The following is a 17,583-nucleotide window of genomic DNA, read 5'->3' as shown; positions in this document are numbered from 1 at the left end:
ATGACACTTCAAAGGTACAGCTATTTAACAATTTCGAGGTCATTTATAGCCTATCTTTTGAAATATTGTTAAATTAGAAAACAACAGATTGGCAAATAATTGTGTGATACCACAGAATTATCCCATTAATAAAATGCTATTAAAAGGGATATATTTTAATTTCCCATTTTTTCTTAAGTTGTCAGTACTTCTGGGATTGGGATTAAAAACAAAAACAAAAAAAAAGGAAAATAAGGATTGTTTTAAAATGTATTTCTAACTTGCAAAAGGTGAGATTCCAAATTAAATTTTCAAGTGGTTATTAGCTTTAGACAGAGACCCCATTAACCATTCTGATGGCATCAAGAAGGCCTTTTCTGCTTCTCTGGAGCAGCCATTCTCAGCTCAGCCTCTCCTCTTTTAACCTGGTGTCATCTGAATTGTCTCAGCAGAGTTGAGTGAATGATGTTGGAAGACATTTCAATAGGTGAATGCCAGCTCCACTTGGGTTGTAGTTAATATTTATAGCAACAACGGGACTGTATCATTCCCCTATGTCACTGGAAATGCATTAAATCAGACACAAATCTCCCTGCCTGAATTAGTTATAGATAAAACGAAAAGCTTAAACCAAGCTAGAAACTTTGTCATGTCCTATTGCTCTCTTGCTGTTACTAGCAATACTGATCATAGAATCACAGAATCTCCCAAGTTGAAAGGGACCCACAAGGACCCATATCGAGTCAAACTCCTGGCTCCATACAGGACCACCAAAAAATCCAATCCTATGTCTGAGAGCGGTATCCAAACACTTCTTGAACTCCAGCGGGCCTGTTGCTATGACCACTGCCCTGGGGAGCCTGTTCCAGTGCCCGACCACCCTCTCAGTACCCAACCAAAAGACACCAAGGTGGTGTCTGACCACAACACCTATTCCATCAGAAGTGAGCCTGCAAAACGTCAGCCCTTTGCCCTGATCTGTCAGAATGTTTATAGATCCCCAACCAACTGCAAGAAGAGGACAAGAGGTAGAAGCACTTTTTTTTTTTTTTTTAAATTTGAGAGTGACTGAGAACTGGCACAGGTTGGCCACGGAGGTTGTAGATTCTCTTCTTGGAGATCTTCAAAAGCTGCCTGGACATGATCCTGGGCAACCTGCTCTGGATGGCCTTGCTTGAGCCCGGGGCATGGAACTGATGACCTCCAGAGGTCCCTTCCAAGCTGAACCCTCCTGTGATTCTGTGTGAGGGGAACTTGTGTCCTCTCAGAGCTGAATGTCTAGCTCACATTAGATGACCTTCACCTAGTTCTTGCACATGGCACAGAAAGGGCCCCATGTCATGCAGGTACTATCCCAAACATTAAAATGGGACTAACATGACGCATGTTTCTTGCTCTGGCTTTTAGTCAATGACTGTACAGGATGCAACCCTTTGGATGCAAGTTTCATAAATCCTCTAAAATGAAAATCACAGATAACTGATTGTCATCAGCATTGTATCACACCCATAGTAACTCTTGGGAGGGACAGTGCTGACAAGGCAATATGAAAGCTCCCACTATCATGTTTGTTTTGTAACAAATTAGGACCAGAGGCACAAATGATGGCTTAAAGACAGCGGCTGGGGAAGCATATAAAAACTCATGTTCCCTGCAGCCCATCTATCCGCTTCTCTTGCCTCAGTCTCCGCAGCAAACAAGGTAAGCGTGGTTTCCACTCTGTCTTTCTACTACCATTACCTTTTATTTTTACAGTGCTTTTACCATGGAGAAGATTCCTGCATGTGTGATCACAGATTTACACCCTTTGTTTCATTCTGAAAATGAATCTGTCCAGGCAGAGCATCAGGAGTCACTGCGTTAGGATAGGAAGTAAATCTTCAAGCTAGAAAAATACGAATACTTGAAGTGCGTTAGGAAGCCTGAATTAACACATACAGGCAATGAGATTTTTCTCCTCTTCATACTGACTTCTTTTTCTCTGGTTCTTACACCTTGTGAACGCAGTACAAAATGCTGGAGACAGCATTACAAAATGTACCTGTCTCCAGCATTTTGTACCTCAGCACTACAAAACGCTGGAGACAGATCATTGAGTTACTCCAGTCTGGCACCTAGTAATTTCTCCAGAACAGAATTTGTGTTTCACACCAGATTCTTCACAAAGCTGATCATGATAAGATTAAAGATAGTATAAGGGCAGTTGATAGAAGAAAGAGTTTCATTTGTTATATACATAAATTTACTCTTAACTGCTGGTGATTCAGAAACGCATTCAACACTTAGAAATCTTGGTTCATCTCCTCATAGTGAAGCTCTAACGCTTGTCCATTTACCTTAAACTTGCTTCTTGCTGTGCACTGCAGACTCACAACCACTACAAGAAGGATGTCTTGCTCCATGGAGTCCTACAGACCCTACGGGGTGACCTGCCCTCAGCCAATTGCCGAGAGCTACAATGAGCCATGCGTGCAGCAGTGTCCCCCCTCCAGAGCTGTGATCATCCCCCCGCCGGCAGTGGTGACAGTCCCGGGCCCTGTGCTCAGCTCTTTTCCTCAGGAGAGCATTGTGGGATCCTCGGGCCCAGCCACTCTGGGGGGCTCCTTCAGCTCCCGAAGCTCCCTGGGCTATGGGGGCTCCCTGGGCTATGGGGGCCCCTTTGGTTTTGGAGGGTCCCGAGGCTTTGGGGGCTCCTTTGGCCTGGGGGGGTTCCAGGGCTATGGGGGCTCTCTGGGCTTGGGGGGCTATGGCAGCTCCCTGGGCTATAGGGGCTCCTTTGGCCTGGGGGGCTATGGCGGGTCCCAGGGCTACGGGAGCTCCTTTGGCCTGGGGGGCTATGGCGGGTCCCTGGGCTATGGGAGCTGCCTAGGTTATGGGGATGACTTGAGCTACGGGGGCTCCCTGGGCTACGGGGGCCTGTATGGCTCTAGTGGCTTTGGCAATTTTGGCAGGTCCTACAGCTCTGGCCTCTCCTCCTGTGGCATGGGCTATTGCCTCCCTGGTACCAGGTGGAGAAGGTCCCGCCGCGGTAGCTGTGGGTCTTTCTAAGGCCACCGCAGCCATGCCCAGAGCCAGTGACAGCTCTGAAGCAAGGACCCTGGCATGGGGACATGGAGCAAGAACCCTGGGGACCAGCAGCACCCATCAGCTGCCGGGGCCTGGGGACTGGATGTGGCTGTGTGCCCAGTGTCCCACTGCCCTGTGCCACAGAGTGCCCTGGCTGCTGCCTCGGCATCCCCTGCAGCCTCCTGCCACCTCAACTGGCCCTGGGGCCCTGAGCAGGGCACCAGTACCCACGACGCAGTACCTGCATCATGCCTTTCCCCTTGGATCACCTTGAGTTTCTGTAATCGCCTGCTATGCTTCCCTGTCACAATAAAGTCCTGTGGTGTTGCACGTGAGACTCCTTGGTTTTCATTTGTCCCTCAGCCTCCTCTGGGAACAAAATTAGCTCTTGTACAGTGATGTGGTATCTAGACTCCCTCAGGAATCCAAACGTCATGTGAAAAAATGAACTGTTGTTCAGACTTTCATGCAATTCTTAGGTGTGTCCATTTAATTTATTATTATTAGTACTACTACTAATAATAATGATTATTGTTTTCTAGGACTTTAGTCAGTAGGTATTTTGCAGAACTGTCAGTGGCCTTAAAATGGCTTACACATCAGTTTCTGCATTTGTGTTTTTATGTTGAAACATACTGGGTGCACTATGGTGTGGGTTTTTTTTGTTTGTTTGTTTGTTTTTTCCTGTGCAGGAAATATTTTATTTTATTTTATTTTATTTTATTTTATTTTATTTTATTTTATTTTATTTTATTTTATTTTATTTTATTTTATTTTATTTTATTTTATTTTATTTTATTTTATTTTATTTATTTTATTTTATTTTATTTTATTATTTTATTTTATTTATTTTATTTTATTTTTATTTCCACTTATACAAGTTGTCCTGGTATATTACCCTATTATCCTTTGAAGGTTGGGATGTATAGTATGAATTGTGTGTTGAGCTCAGACGAGTTCATAGACCCTACTCTGACCTGCTTGGCAGCAGAGCTCTTACATGACGAAGAAAAAGTGTGGAGGTAGCTTTTTTTTTTTTGTCTTTAGCTTTAACTGTTCTTGTTGTTGTAAGACAACAGTAGACAAAGGAACAAGGGGAAAAGCCCACCAATGGTAAGAGTGGGATTTGTGCAAGCTTTTTGAGCTACATTTGCCTATCAGTGATGGGTATGGAAACCTGATACCAAGAGCTGAACTTCCCAACCTGTAAGACTGTTACAAAGACATGACTGGGGCTGGGGGAGCAGAAATCTGATTGCATTATGCATCAAAACTGCGAAGACAGTTAAAGTTGGAGGAAAACAACATAAACTTCATTGACATGGTTTAAAATCCCTGCATTTCTTAAATTAATCTGTGAGAAATATCCTCAACTAGCATAAAATGAGAAATGAGACAGGAGGAATTTAGATAAATAGTCTGAGGTGTTTAATGCGTCATCAACAGGGATGCTCCTGCTGTCTTGGCCTGCAGCTACTTTAGAGGAGCTGGCTGTACCAGTGGGAGGAGAAGTGGGAGGAGAAGGGGCTGGAGTACCTGTTGCTGAGGGTGGAGAGGGCTGAGCTCCTGTACCTGCAGCCAAGAAATGCCCCAGAGTTATACAGAGTCCTGCTGCAGAGGCTCCCCGAGCTGATGCATGCCCCAGAGGTGGAAGAGCCCCCAAAGGCGGGTGCCCCGGAGGAGCCCACCATGGCTTGCTGGGGGAAGGAGCTGAGGATGGGGCCGGGGAAGGTGACGACGACAGGGGGTGGCTGGATGAAGGCCGTCGAGTTGGGGCACTGTCACGCGCACAGCTCATTGCAGCTCTCAGCGATGGGCTGGGGGACGGCGACGCTGGTTTTCGGTGGGTACAGGTCGTTGCAAGCCATCTTGCAGGATGAAGGTCAGACTGCAAGCCCCAAGATGTGGCTTTGCTTGAAATAGAGTGTTTACTTATATCCCCCAGAATGCCACTGAACAAAGCTGAAAAAGTGGTCATTTATTAGATGTATCTTAAACTTCATAGAATATTAAAATAATGATCTGAAATAACATTGTTTTCATCTGTGATTTTTAATCTCCTTGGCTTAGAATATCCAAATTTTTTTTATGAGGAATGAGTTTCTGCATTCACACCCATTCCCCTAATCCTGCATTCAGCCTTGCTTTCACTAACAGAATAGTTACAGAGATAAACCACCTAATGCTGCTCAAAATCTGAGTATGCCTATAGGAAATACAAGAAATCTAAAAACCATACTCACTAAGCTCAGCAAGGTGAATAAGCCCCAAAAAGTGTCTGGATGTACTCAGGGGCTAAAGTTTATATAGAGTTTCTTGACACGCCTTCAGGATTTGAAACTCATTTGGCGCTTGTCTGCTAACAGAAATTGTTTAACAGTTCTGCATGCTGAAATTTTTGTGGTTGCCATAGTTATAATTTTATTCAAGTTCTCGTATCATGTGATGGATTTCTTTAATCTTAGTTCTTAATTGGCTAGTGTAATTCCTACTATCATTACAGTGACCTGACTGGAATTACCATGTGCATTAAGCTGACTCTACATGTTACCTTGTCCTTTATGAATTTGTCATAAGTAGGGCTGCTCAAAGATTTTGTAAGACTCAGCTTTGGCTGACATGCACATTTTTCCTTAACAGCCCTTAAAATTTATCTGGTAAATTAGTTGGAGGCATAATGAAGCTTAGCATAGGACTACCCAGGAATCTGTGTTTTCCATCCCTAACTTTAACAGACCTTGTTAACCTCAGATGAGTTTCAAGTGATCATGAATATTAGCAGAGATCCTACAGTACACACTGTTATTCACCAACAGCTTTCCACAGAGAGGAACAGTCTTTTCATCTACCTATAAATGTGCCAGCTCAATCATATGTAAAAAAAATCATTTTGCTTCATTATAAGAGTTTAAATGTGCGTTGAAATTCAGCTTTAAAGGAGCCCACGGTTCTGCTGACAGTGATTTGTGTTAGGAAATCAAAGAAATCATCAGCCAGATGTATATAAAGTCCCACCCCTGCCCAAGATGAACCAAAACAGGTATGACTACAAGGAAAAAGCAAAGAAGCAGATGCAGTTTTTTTTTTTAGATGATGTCGGCATTAAACCTTACCAAGTATGTTCTGGGGCTCCTTGAAAAAAAAGTACGTTGTAGTGATTTCACAAACTTTAATTGGTGTTCAACCTAGCTACTGTTTAGTGTTGTGTTAATGTTTGAAAATGTGTTAGTGATTTAGACACTTCAGTGTTACACAATTACATCACTTTTATGTACAGGTGTCAAGGTGGTGCATGCCATTACTTTAATTAGAACACCATTGGAAGTCCTGGCTCTCATGGGTCAACATTAACACAGCTTTTCTTTTAGTTCATTAAAAAAAAAATCTCAATCAGATGTCACACACAGTGTGTATCAGATGAAAAAATATCTGTATTTAAAACTATACTTTGCAGAAAGAAACTCTACATACATTTGTGATTATTTATCTTTCCCCCCCTGTACTTTTACAGAGGATAGTCTGTATCTTCTATTCCAACTCTAATGTTTTTATCCATGTCCAAGACATTCTATGGACTCTTCCCATTGGCAACGCTAAGAAGATGCCCAGAGCTGATCTGGACTTAATTCCTGCAGTACCTAAGCTGAATATTTCTAGTTTTGATACAGCTTGACTCATATTTTTTTTTCTCTTCATGTAATAAAGAAATTGATTAGATTTTTGATTTTTTTTTTCTCCTTGGAATTTGGTAGGACTTGTGGCTGGGGAAGAAAGTGGAAACAAATGCTGGCTAAAAATCAGTGTTTTCCCAATAAGCTCCGCCTTGCATTTATTGCAGGGGAAGACAAAAATCTCTCTCCAGGCATAGAAAATGAATTACTGCAATCTACATTTTACCCAGTCTCTAAGGATGACTTCCTTGCCCACATTTATAGTTTACCATGATGTTTACAAATCAGAGCAAGTTGTGCCTTATTACTCTCTCTGGGCAACAAGCCCTCCCCACATCCAAGACCTCCATTTCCTCTCTCCACTTGCTAGCCTTACTTTATGTATAAAAACATTGTTATTTAAATGTTCTTCCAATTCTAAAATGTCTTTTGGGGGTTCCTGTGGGAAAAAAAAAAAGATTACTACAGATTTTCTCAGGCTTCTAAGGAACAAAGGATATCAAAGCAGTTTAGAAACACTGACTAATGATTTATGCAAGTAGACTGTTTTGTTATAATGCAATGTGAGTGTCCCAGGGGTGAGTAATAGCATCAGGCTAAACAGAGAGCCCTATCGCTCCCCTAATCAGAATATGGTCTGTAGCCACTGGAGCTGGCCAGCTCTGTCTCTGCCCTACTTTCCCTTTTGTGTCATCCAGAGCAGTCTGCTCCTCTCCCAGCGTGTCAACAAACATCTTCAGCAGGAGCGTGGATCCTGCAATACAAACTTCCCATTCTTGCCGTTGTGTCTCTAGATCTTTAAGCAACTAGGAAGGGTGAAGTTGTAAAGCTGGATGATAAAGAAGTGAGATTAAGAGAGTTGAAAGGAGATGTTTTAAAAACTGAATATCATTCCTGCACTTTAAATAAGAGACAGCAGTATTGGAGTTATTATCATCTTAAAACAACTCTCTAAACTGTAGCTGTGTGTCAAATATTATTATTAGAGAAAATTCTGAATCTGTTTTCATAGTAGATGCAGAAAGTGAAGGTTTTATAAAATACCAGGCGCATCACCCAGAGGTAACTCATTATGCATTTTAAAGAATATAGATTACTGTATGATAATGAAAATCAACTATAGATATCAGAAAAGAAAGGAGGGAAAAAATGTACAGTAGTAAGATGCAGGAGGTAATTTTTGAACTTAAAAAATTGAAAAGGAGGTAAATATGAACAAGATGAAGACAGTTACACTTAATCTTCAAATCTGTCTCTCTCTCATTACTAAATACTTAACTGACACAGAATAAAAAGCACTACTCAAAATGATTGATACTAGAAACTACAACAAGAAAGAGTGTACCATGTTGCTGAAAGGATACAGAGAAAACTGGCTGTGGCAAATAAACAGAGAGTCTTGTCACTGTGGTAAATAAGCAGAGAGTCTTTAGCCTTATGGACAAATACAGATCCACATGAATATACAAGAAGGCTACATATGGAAAAAGAAAACAAAAAGGGAAAAAAAAAAGAAAAAAGAAAAAAAAAACAAGAAGAAAAGATTTATTGGGAAACACAAGTAAAACAAAATCAGAAAACAATAAAAGATGAGGGTGACAAGACTAAAAAACACCAACAAGATTATGCACATATCTACCATTGCAATTATTAACATTAAAGTTCAAACACAGCTAAATATATGTTTCAAGAAAAAAAAAAAAAGAATGAGCAAACCATTAAAAGGTAAGCAAGATATAAAAAGGACCACATGCAACCTGAGAAAGTAGATATGTGAACAAATATTGAAAAAGGAAGATGAAAACATTTCAGAAAATAAAAAAAAAAGATGTATCTTTTGGGATCAGTGGCACCTACAAATGTCTAACAAATATGTGAGCTGAGAGGCTGGCTTTAGCAGGCCCAATGGTGTACACAGCCTCATGCAGGAGAGCGAGAAGGAGAGGCAAGAGGCGGGGAGAATGGGAGGTGCAGAGGGGGCAGGGCAGAGACGAGCATGCCAGAAGGGTAATTACAGGGACTGAGAGAGGGTGGGTGCTGCAGAAGAAACAGCAACAGCAGACCAGCCAGTACTGACAAGAAAGAGCTCATTCACTTCTCAAAGGAAGGCAACGCTGAAGACAGACTGACCACCAAGGGAGAAGACGATTCGTCCTTCCTGCCAGGCAGCAGCAGATCCAGCCTGGGTGCCACTTCGGACTTCCTGCAGCTTTGCTTTATACCCAACACCTCTCCTGCTCTCTGCCCTGACCCAGCAGCACCATAAAAAAGGCCCTCTATGCCATGACTACTCCCCTCACCCCTTGTGACCCAACAGGGCCCTGGGCCTCTCAACACCAGCATTTGCCCCCCGGAGACTCTGCTACTGGCTTAATGCCAGGGCCAGCAGGAGGCTTGCCTGGGAAGAGGTGTCACCTCAGCCTGGGGCCACAAAGGGGGAGACAGAAGGGGAGGGGGCGACCCATGCTCAGCGCCCTTACGTCTTATGGCTGCTGCTAACCCTATTGCCAATGATCAGGAGCAGGGGGGAGCGCTCACGGCCCCAAGGCACGTTGCTGGCTCCTGCTCCACTGGGCGGCCACCAGCCCCAGGGCCATTTCTGCAAGGCTGCCCTCCAGCAAGGGACCGGCCATGCTCTCACCGCGTGCAGCGCTCAGCCATCCCTGCTCTCCGGCCTCTTCCTCTGCGTTTCTTGCCAGAGACGGTGCCTCGCTTCTGCGGAGCAGTGCCACTTGGCAGAGCTGGTCACGCTCCCGGGCAGAGAAGGCCAGGCAAAGCAGAACTGCCAGCACCTCTCCTGCTCTCTGCCCTAATGGCCTGGGCCTCTCAGCACCAGCATTTGCCCTCCCCCGGAGCCTCCGCTACGCCCCCCCACCGCTGCTTTCCTGACTCGGAACACAGAGAGAGGAAGAGAGAGACAGAAGTGGATGCAGGAAACCTTTATTGTGCCCAGCACGGCAGGAGAAGTGGACAGAGAGCAGGGGCAGGAGCCAGCGAGGCTGGCTGCGGCGTGTCGGGGGGGCAGAGGATCTTTTCCAGAGCGTGGCTTCTGGTTGCGCAAGCCCCGGCGGTGCGGCAGTGCGGCTCGGGAGGACTTGGCCCATGGGCCCCACAGGCCTTGAAGGGTCCTGCTCTTGCCGCAGAGAGCAGGAAGGGGGAAGGGAGAGGGGGAGAGCAGAGGGCAAACCGGGCACAAGGCCCTGGCTGTGGAGGAAATAGGATGCAGCAGAGGGCGGGAGAGGCCAAAGGGGCCGGCACTGCCATTGCCCAGGCCTTGGCTGGGGCTGCAGATGCTCAGCGCTCCTCAGCACCCCGTGCCCACGAGGTCAGCCATGCGTCGGGGCAGCTGGCAGGGGGTGTGGGGCAGGGCCTGGCATTAGCAGGGCCCACAGGTGTCCCACAGCTTCTTGCTGTAGCGCGGCAAGAGGTAGGGGCTGCAGGCGGGAGAAGCATAGGGCCTGCCAAAGGTGCAGAGGCCCCCCGAGCCCTGGGTGGCCCCCGCGCCGTAGAGGCCCCCCAGCCCCAGGGAGCCCCCAAAGGCGGGTGCCCCGGAGGAGCCCACCACGGCTTGCTGGGGGAAGGAGCTGAGGATGGGGCCGGGGAAGGTGACGACGACAGGGGGTGGCTGGATGAAGGCCGTCGAGTCGGGGCACTGCCGCGCGCACAGCTCGTTGCAGCTCTCAGCGATGGGCTGGGGGATGGCGACGCTGGTTTTTGGCGGGCACAGGTCGTAGCAAGCCATCTTGCGGGACTGGACGGTGCTCTGCAAGAGGGCACAGAGTGCGATGCGAGGGAGCAGTAGAGGGCAGCTGCCCAGGCCGAGGCGTAGGGGCCAGGGGCAGGAGCCGGGGGAGGAGGAGAAGCGCTCGCAGACTTACCCTGTTCCCCAAGCAGAAGGTGGCCAGAGCAGTGCTTGCGAGAGCCCCGCACAGGCCGAGCTTTTATCCAGGCCCCGCCATTGCGCAGCGCCCGCTGGGCCAATGGGCAGAGGCGGCACTCCCTCCTGCCGAGGCCAGGCTGTCCTGCTCCTGCCCTCCCTGAGTCAGCATCCCCTGTCCGGACCAGCACAGGCCCCTTTGCTGGCTTTCCTCCCCTTTCCACTTGGCGGGCCAAATGCGTGGTGCTGAGCAGGCAGTGCCCGAGAGGAGCGCCTTTGATTTGGCGTTTCGTCACCTCGCCCCTCTGGAGATAACAACTCCAGTGCGTACGTCATGGAGGCGCTGGCGTGTGGCTGCTTCTTGCCCAGCGCCGCGACCCTGCGGCTCTGCCCCGGGGCTCTCCACAGCGGGCACGGGGCCGCCCCGAGACCAAGCCCCTGGGGAAGAGCTGTGGCACTCAGGGTGCTGGCAGCCCGCCTTTGTCACGCTCCCTGCCCTCTTAGGCACGCAGGGGATGAGACGGCAGCGGGGCTAATTTGCCCATTAGGTGAGGGCTGGCGAGCGTCCGAGCGGGGTAATTGCAGGGGCTGAGGGAGCGGGTGGGGGCTGGTGAGGAACAGGCGTCAGCACAACAGCCCCGTGGCGTGCAGGGAGGAGTGCGGGGCTCGGCCACCATGGGCCACGTGCCCCCAGCGCGGCCAGCTCCTCCCCGCACTCGCCAGCCCCCATAAAAGCGTGGTCCTGGGCAAGCGCTGGCATCCGCTGCTCCTGCCTGGCTCTGCTCGGGAAAAGGGTGGGTGGTGGGGCCTCCTCGGGCAGGGTCCGGCGTGGGGCTCCCTGGCCACGGGAGCCCTGCCGGAGGCGCTGTGGGCAGAGGGGCTCTGTGGGGGCAGGCGAGGGCCGCGGGCACACGGGGAGCAGGCGTGGAGAGCCGGGGCGGGCTGAGGAGGGAGCCCCCTGGCTGGGGCATGGGCCCTGCTCTGCCAGGGCATCTCCTCACTCACAGCACCGGCCCTGGGGGCTTTGCATTGCAGGCTCAGCTCTCTCACACCAAGATGGCTTGCAACGACCTGTACGCGCCGAAAACCAGCGTCGCCGTCCCCCAGCCCATCGCTGAGAGCTGCAACGAGCTGTGCGCGCGGCAGTGCCCCGACTCGACGGCCTTCATCCAGCCACCCCCTGTCGTCGTCACCTTCCCCGGCCCCATCCTCAGCTCCTTCCCCCAGCAAGCCGTGGTGGGCTCCTCCGGGGCACCCGCCTTTGGGGGCTCCTTGGGGCTGGGGGGCCTCTATGGCGCGGGGGCCACCCAGGGCTCGGGGGGTCTCTGTACCTTTGGCAGGCCCTACGCCTCTCCCGCCTGCAGCCCCTACCTCTTGCCGCGCTACAGCAAGAAGCTGTGGGACACCTGTGGGCCCTGCTAAAGCCAGGCCCGTGCCACCTCTTCTCCTCCTCGTCCTTCCTCCTCCTCTTCACAGACATGTGACTCCTCCAGTGCTGCCCCCCAGGGCCCTTTCTTGGCCCTGTGCCGGCCACCGCCTGGGAGAAGCCTGAAGGAAGAACGCCTCTCTGGAAGCCCCAGGCACCACCTGCCTGTCTGGGCCTTGCTCGCGTCTCTGTGCTTGTGTCCTTTCCTGCCTTGACAATAAAGCAAGCCTGCATCCAATGCCTGCCTCTCTGCCTTTCCTTTCCAGGCCCCGCGGGGGCTCCAGGGCTCCCTCCCCCTGCACATGGCCCCTTCGATCTCCCAGCCCCCCGAAGAGCCGGGACGCCCTGGCAAAAGGCCCTGGCAGCCCTGACTCCCACACTGAGGGCTGCAGTCCATTTCCCAGGGCCCTGCCTGAAAGCAGCCTGCTCCCCGGCTCCAGCAGGGCTGCCTCCAGCCGCTCCATACAAGGTCCTGAAACAGAGGGGAACCCCGAGCGAGGATCAGCAGCACGCCAACTGCCGCCTCCACGCAGTGCGACCTGAACGAAGCCTAAGCCTAGTCCAAACCACTTCCCTGCCCAGCCCGTTCCTGGGCTTACACACTCCCTTAGCTGAAGAAAGAGCTTCTCCCTAAGAGCCAACCTGAACTTCTCCCAGGGCACCGTTCAGCTCCGAGCTTTTCCCTCACAGCCCAGCAGTGAGCAGAGCTTATCTTTAGCAGGCAATTTCTATACAATTAGCAGAGCTTGCAGTCAAACCAAACTTCTAGGAACCAGCTCGGCTTCCTTGTCATCTAGGATTCTTGCATTTCCTAGACAGATCAGTCACGCGGACCCTCTGCCAAATCCTTACTGAACACCACCACACCACCACCACAGGCTAGAGCCAGTCTTGACCGGAAAGAACTCACTCTACTCAAAGGAAGAAGACAACGCTGCAGGCAGCCCTGAGCACCGAGGGAGCAGAGGCTTCTTCCAGCCAGCCAGCCAGCCAGCCAGCCAGCCAGCCAGCAGCAGCAGCTCCAGCCTGAGTGCCACTTGGGGCTTGCTGCCGCTTCGTTTTATAGCCAGTGCTCCCTGAGCTGGGCCACTTCCCTCTTCCTTAACGGGCGTCACCACACCCAAGGATCCAACACGTGGGCTTTGTGCTAACACTGATGGGCTTAATCCCAAGGCCAGCAGGAGGCTTGCCTGGGAAGAGGTGTCACCTCAGCCTGGGGCCACAAAGGGGGAGACAGAAGGGGAGGGGGCGACCCATGCTCAGCGCCCTTACGTCTTATGGCTGCTGCTAACCCTATTGCCAATGATCAGGAGCAGGGGGGAGCGCTCACGGCCCCAAGGCACGTTGCTGGCTCCTGCTCCACTGGGCGGCCACCAGCCCCAGGGCCATTTCTGCAAGGCTGCCCTCCAGCAAGGGACCGGCCATGCTCTCACCGCGTGCAGCGCTCAGCCATCCCTGCTCTCCGGCCTCTTCCTCTGCGTTTCTTGCCAGAGACGGTGCCTCGCTTCTGCGGAGCAGCGCCACTTGGCAGAGCTGGTCACGCTCCCGGGCAGAGAAGGCCAGGCAAAGCAGAACTGCCAGCACCTCTCCTGCTCTCTGCCCTAATGGCCTGGGCCTCTCAGCACCAGCATTTGCCCTCCCCCGGAGCCTCCGCTACGCCCCCCCCACCGCTGCTTTCCTGACTCGGAACACAGAGAGAGGAAGAGAGAGACAGAAGTGGATGCAGGAAACCTTTATTGTGCCCAGCACGGCAGGAGAAGTGGACAGAGAGCAGGGGCAGGAGCCAGCGAGGCTGGCTGCGGCGTGTCGGGGGGGCAGAGGATCTTTTCCAGAGCGTGGCTTCTGGTTGCGCAAGCCCCGGCGGTGCGGCAGTGCGGCTCGGGAGGACTTGGCCCATGGGCCCCACAGGCCTTGAAGGGTCCTGCTCTTGCCGCAGAGAGCAGGAAGGGGGAAGGGAGAGGGGGAGAGCAGAGGGCAAACCGGGCACAAGGCCCTGGCTGTGGAGGAAATAGGATGCAGCAGAGGGCGGGAGAGGCCAAAGGGGCCGGCACTGCCATTGCCCAGGCCTTGGCTGGGGCTGCAGATGCTCAGCGCTCCTCAGCACCCCGTGCCCACGAGGTCAGCCATGCGTCGGGGCAGCTGGCAGGGGGTGTGGGGCAGGGCCTGGCATTAGCAGGGCCCACAGGTGTCCCACAGCTTCTTGCTGTAGCGCGGCAAGAGGTAGGGGCTGCAGGCGGGAGAAGCATAGGGCCTGCCAAAGGTGCAGAGGCCCCCCGAGCCCTGGGTGGCCCCCGCGCCGTAGAGGCCCCCCAGCCCCAGGGAGCCCCCAAAGGCGGGTGCCCCGGAGGAGCCCACCACGGCTTGTTGGGGGAAGGAGCTGAGGATGGGGCCGGGGAAGGTGACGACGACAGGGGGTGGCTGGATGAAGGCCGTCGAGTCGGGGCACTGCCGCGCGCACAGCTCGTTGCAGCTCTCAGCGATGGGCTGGGGGATGGCGACGCTGGTTTTTGGCGGGCACAGGTCGTAGCAAGCCATCTTGCGGGACTGGACGGTGCTCTGCAAGAGGGCACAGAGTGCGATGCGAGGGAGCAGTAGAGGGCAGCTGCCCAGGCCGAGGCGTAGGGGCCAGGGGCAGGAGCCGGGGGAGGAGGAGAAGCGCTCGCAGACTTACCCTGTTCCCCAAGCAGAAGGTGGCCAGAGCAGTGCTTGCGAGAGCCCCGCACAGGCCGAGCTTTTATCCAGGCCCCGCCATTGCGCAGCGCCCGCTGGGCCAATGGGCAGAGGCGGCACTCCCTCCTGCCGAGGCCAGGCTGTCCTGCTCCTGCCCTCCCTGAGTCAGCATCCCCTGTCCGGACCAGCACAGGCCCCTTTGCTGGCTTCCCTCCCCTTTCCACTTGGCGGGCCAAATGCGTGGTGCTGAGCAGGCAGTGCCCGAGAGGAGCGCCTTTGATTTGGCGTTTCGTCACCTCGCCCCTCTGGAGATAACAACTCCAGTGCGTACGTCATGGAGGCGCTGGCGTGTGGCTGCTTCTTGCCCAGCGCCGCGACCCTGCGGCTCTGCCCCGGGGCTCTCCACAGCGGGCACGGGGCCGCCCCGAGACCAAGCCCCTGGGGAAGAGCTGTGGCACTCAGGGTGCTGGCAGCCCGCCTTTGTCACGCTCCCTGCCCTCTTAGGCACGCAGGGGATGAGACGGCAGCGGGGCTAATTTGCCCATTAGGTGAGGGCTGGCGAGCGTCCGAGCGGGGTAATTGCAGGGGCTGAGGGAGCGGGTGGGGGCTGGTGAGGAACAGGCGTCAGCACAACAGCCCCGTGGCGTGCAGGGAGGAGTGCGGGGCTCGGCCACCATGGGCCACGTGCCCCCAGCGCGGCCAGCTCCTCCCCGCACTCGCCAGCCCCCATAAAAGCGTGGTCCTGGGCAAGCGCTGGCATCCGCTGCTCCTGCCTGGCTCTGCTCGGGAAAAGGGTGGGTGGTGGGGCCTCCTCGGGCAGGGTCCGGCGTGGGGCTCCCTGGCCACGGGAGCCCTGCCGGAGGCGCTGTGGGCAGAGGGGCTCTGTGGGGGCAGGCGAGGGCCGCGGGCACACGGGGAGCAGGCGTGGAGAGCCGGGGCGGGCTGAGGAGGGAGCCCCCTGGCTGGGGCATGGGCCCTGCTCTGCCAGGGCATCTCCTCACTCACAGCACCGGCCCTGGGGGCTTTGCATTGCAGGCTCAGCTCTCTCACACCAAGATGGCTTGCAACGACCTGTACGCGCCGAAAACCAGCGTCGCCGTCCCCCAGCCCATCGCTGAGAGCTGCAACGAGCTGTGCGCGCGGCAGTGCCCCGACTCGACGGCCTTCATCCAGCCACCCCCTGTCGTCGTCACCTTCCCCGGCCCCATCCTCAGCTCCTTCCCCCAGCAAGCCGTGGTGGGCTCCTCCGGGGCACCCGCCTTTGGGGGCTCCTTGGGGCTGGGGGGCCTCTACGGCGCGGGGGCCACCCAGGGCTCGGGGGGTCTCTGTACCTTTGGCAGGCCCTACGCCTCTCCCGCCTGCAGCCCCTACCTCTTGCCGCGCTACAGCAAGAAGCTGTGGGACACCTGTGGGCCCTGCTAAAGCCAGGCCCGTGCCACCTCTTCTCCTCCTCGTCCTTCCTCCTCCTCTTCACAGACATGTGACTCCTCCAGTGCTGCCCCCCAGGGCCCTTTCTTGGCCCTGTGCCGGCCACCGCCTGGGAGAAGCCTGAAGGAAGAACGCCTCTCTGGAAGCCCCAGGCACCACCTGCCTGTCTGGGCCTTGCTCGCGTCTCTGTGCTTGTGTCCTTTCCTGCCTTGACAATAAAGCAAGCCTGCATCCAATGCCTGCCTCTCTGCCTTTCCTTTCCAGGCCCCGCGGGGGCTCCAGGGCTCCCTCCCCCTGCACATGGCCCCTTCGATCTCCCAGCCCCCCGAAGAGCCGGGACGCCCTGGCAAAAGGCCCTGGCAGCCCTGACTCCCACACTGAGGGCTGCAGTCCATTTCCCAGGGCCCTGCCTGAAAGCAGCCTGCTCCCCGGCTCCAGCAGGGCTGCCTCCAGCCGCTCCATACAAGGTCCTGAAACAGAGGGGAACCCCGAGCGAGGATCAGCAGCACGCCAACTGCCGCCTCCACGCAGTGCGACCTGAACGAAGCCTAAGCCTAGTCCAAACCACTTCCCTGCCCAGCCCGTTCCTGGGCTTACACACTCCCTTAGCTGAAGAAAGAGCTTCTCCCTAAGAGCCAACCTGAACTTCTCCCAGGGCACCGTTCAGCTCCGAGCTTTTCCCTCACAGCCCAGCAGTGAGCAGAGCTTATCTTTAGCAGGCAATTTCTATACAATTAGCAGAGCTTGCAGTCAAACCAAACTTCTAGGAACCAGCTCGGCTTCCTTGTCATCTAGGATTCTTGCATTTCCTAGACAGATCAGTCACGCGGACCCTCTGCCAAATCCTTACTGAACACCACCACACCACCACCACAGGCTAGAGCCAGTCTTGACCGGAAAGAACTCACTCTACTCAAAGGAAGAAGACAACGCTGCAGGCAGCCCTGAGCACCGAGGGAGCAGAGGCTTCTTCCAGCCAGCCAGCCAGCCAGCCAGCCAGCCAGCCAGCAGCAGCAGCTCCAGCCTGAGTGCCACTTGGGGCTTGCTGCCGCTTCGTTTTATAGCCAGTGCTCCCTGAGCTGGGCCACTTCCCTCTTCCTTAACGGGCGTCACCACACCCAAGGATCCAACACGTGGGCTTTGTGCTAACACTGATGGGCTTAATCCCAAGGCCAGCAGGAGGCTTGCCTGGGAAGAGGTGTCACCTCAGCCTGGGGCCACAAAGGGGGAGACAGAAGGGGAGGGGGCGACCCATGCTCAGCGCCCTTACGTCTTATGGCTGCTGCTAACCCTATTGCCAATGATCAGGAGCAGGGGGGAGCGCTCACGGCCCCAAGGCACGTTGCTGGCTCCTGCTCCACTGGGCGGCCACCAGCCCCAGGGCCATTTCTGCAAGGCTGCCCTCCAGCAAGGGACCGGCCATGCTCTCACCGCGTGCAGCGCTCAGCCATCCCTGCTCTCCGGCC

General features: G+C 53.6%; 5 protein-coding genes across 5 annotated transcripts; 3 read left to right on the top strand and 2 right to left on the bottom strand.

Annotated features, from left to right (window-relative positions):
* The first annotated feature begins 1,566 nt into the window (after positions 1–1,566).
* LOC308183555 (uncharacterized protein) lies at positions 1,567–3,375 on the top strand. Its single transcript, XM_080569760.1, has 2 exons — positions 1,567–1,680; positions 2,346–3,375. Exon 2 carries the CDS (start codon positions 2,368–2,370, stop codon positions 3,025–3,027), a length of 660 nt encoding a protein of 219 aa, XP_080425886.1. The 5' UTR covers positions 1,567–1,680; positions 2,346–2,367; the 3' UTR covers positions 3,028–3,375.
* A 6,078-nt stretch (positions 3,376–9,453) lies between these two features.
* Positions 9,454–10,796, bottom strand: LOC308183619 (feather keratin 4-like). Its single transcript, XM_080569833.1, has one exon. The coding sequence runs from the start codon at positions 10,456–10,458 to the stop codon at positions 10,093–10,095; it is 366 nt and encodes a 121-aa protein (XP_080425959.1). The 5' UTR covers positions 10,459–10,796; the 3' UTR covers positions 9,454–10,092.
* A 276-nt stretch (positions 10,797–11,072) lies between these two features.
* LOC308183575 (feather keratin 4-like) lies at positions 11,073–12,257 on the top strand. Its single transcript, XM_080569787.1, has one exon. It carries the CDS (start codon positions 11,563–11,565, stop codon positions 12,013–12,015), a length of 453 nt encoding a protein of 150 aa, XP_080425913.1. The 5' UTR covers positions 11,073–11,562; the 3' UTR covers positions 12,016–12,257.
* A 1,428-nt stretch (positions 12,258–13,685) lies between these two features.
* LOC308183623 (feather keratin 4-like) lies at positions 13,686–15,066 on the bottom strand. The gene has a single exon (XM_080569837.1). It carries the CDS (start codon positions 14,552–14,554, stop codon positions 14,189–14,191), a length of 366 nt encoding a protein of 121 aa, XP_080425963.1. The 5' UTR covers positions 14,555–15,066; the 3' UTR covers positions 13,686–14,188.
* Positions 15,067–15,168: 102 nt separating this feature from the next.
* Positions 15,169–16,353, top strand: LOC308183571 (feather keratin 4-like). The gene has a single exon (XM_080569783.1). It carries the CDS (start codon positions 15,659–15,661, stop codon positions 16,109–16,111), a length of 453 nt encoding a protein of 150 aa, XP_080425909.1. The 5' UTR covers positions 15,169–15,658; the 3' UTR covers positions 16,112–16,353.
* The last annotated feature ends 1,230 nt before the right edge of the window (positions 16,354–17,583 follow it).

The sequence above is a fragment of the Anser brachyrhynchus genome (genome assembly GCF_964034855.1).
Source record: "Anser brachyrhynchus genome assembly, chromosome: 28".
NCBI classification, from domain to species: domain Eukaryota; kingdom Metazoa; phylum Chordata; class Aves; order Anseriformes; family Anatidae; genus Anser; species Anser brachyrhynchus.
The sequence above is the reverse complement of the archived record's forward strand: the minus strand, read 5'-3'. Positions and strand labels throughout refer to the sequence as shown.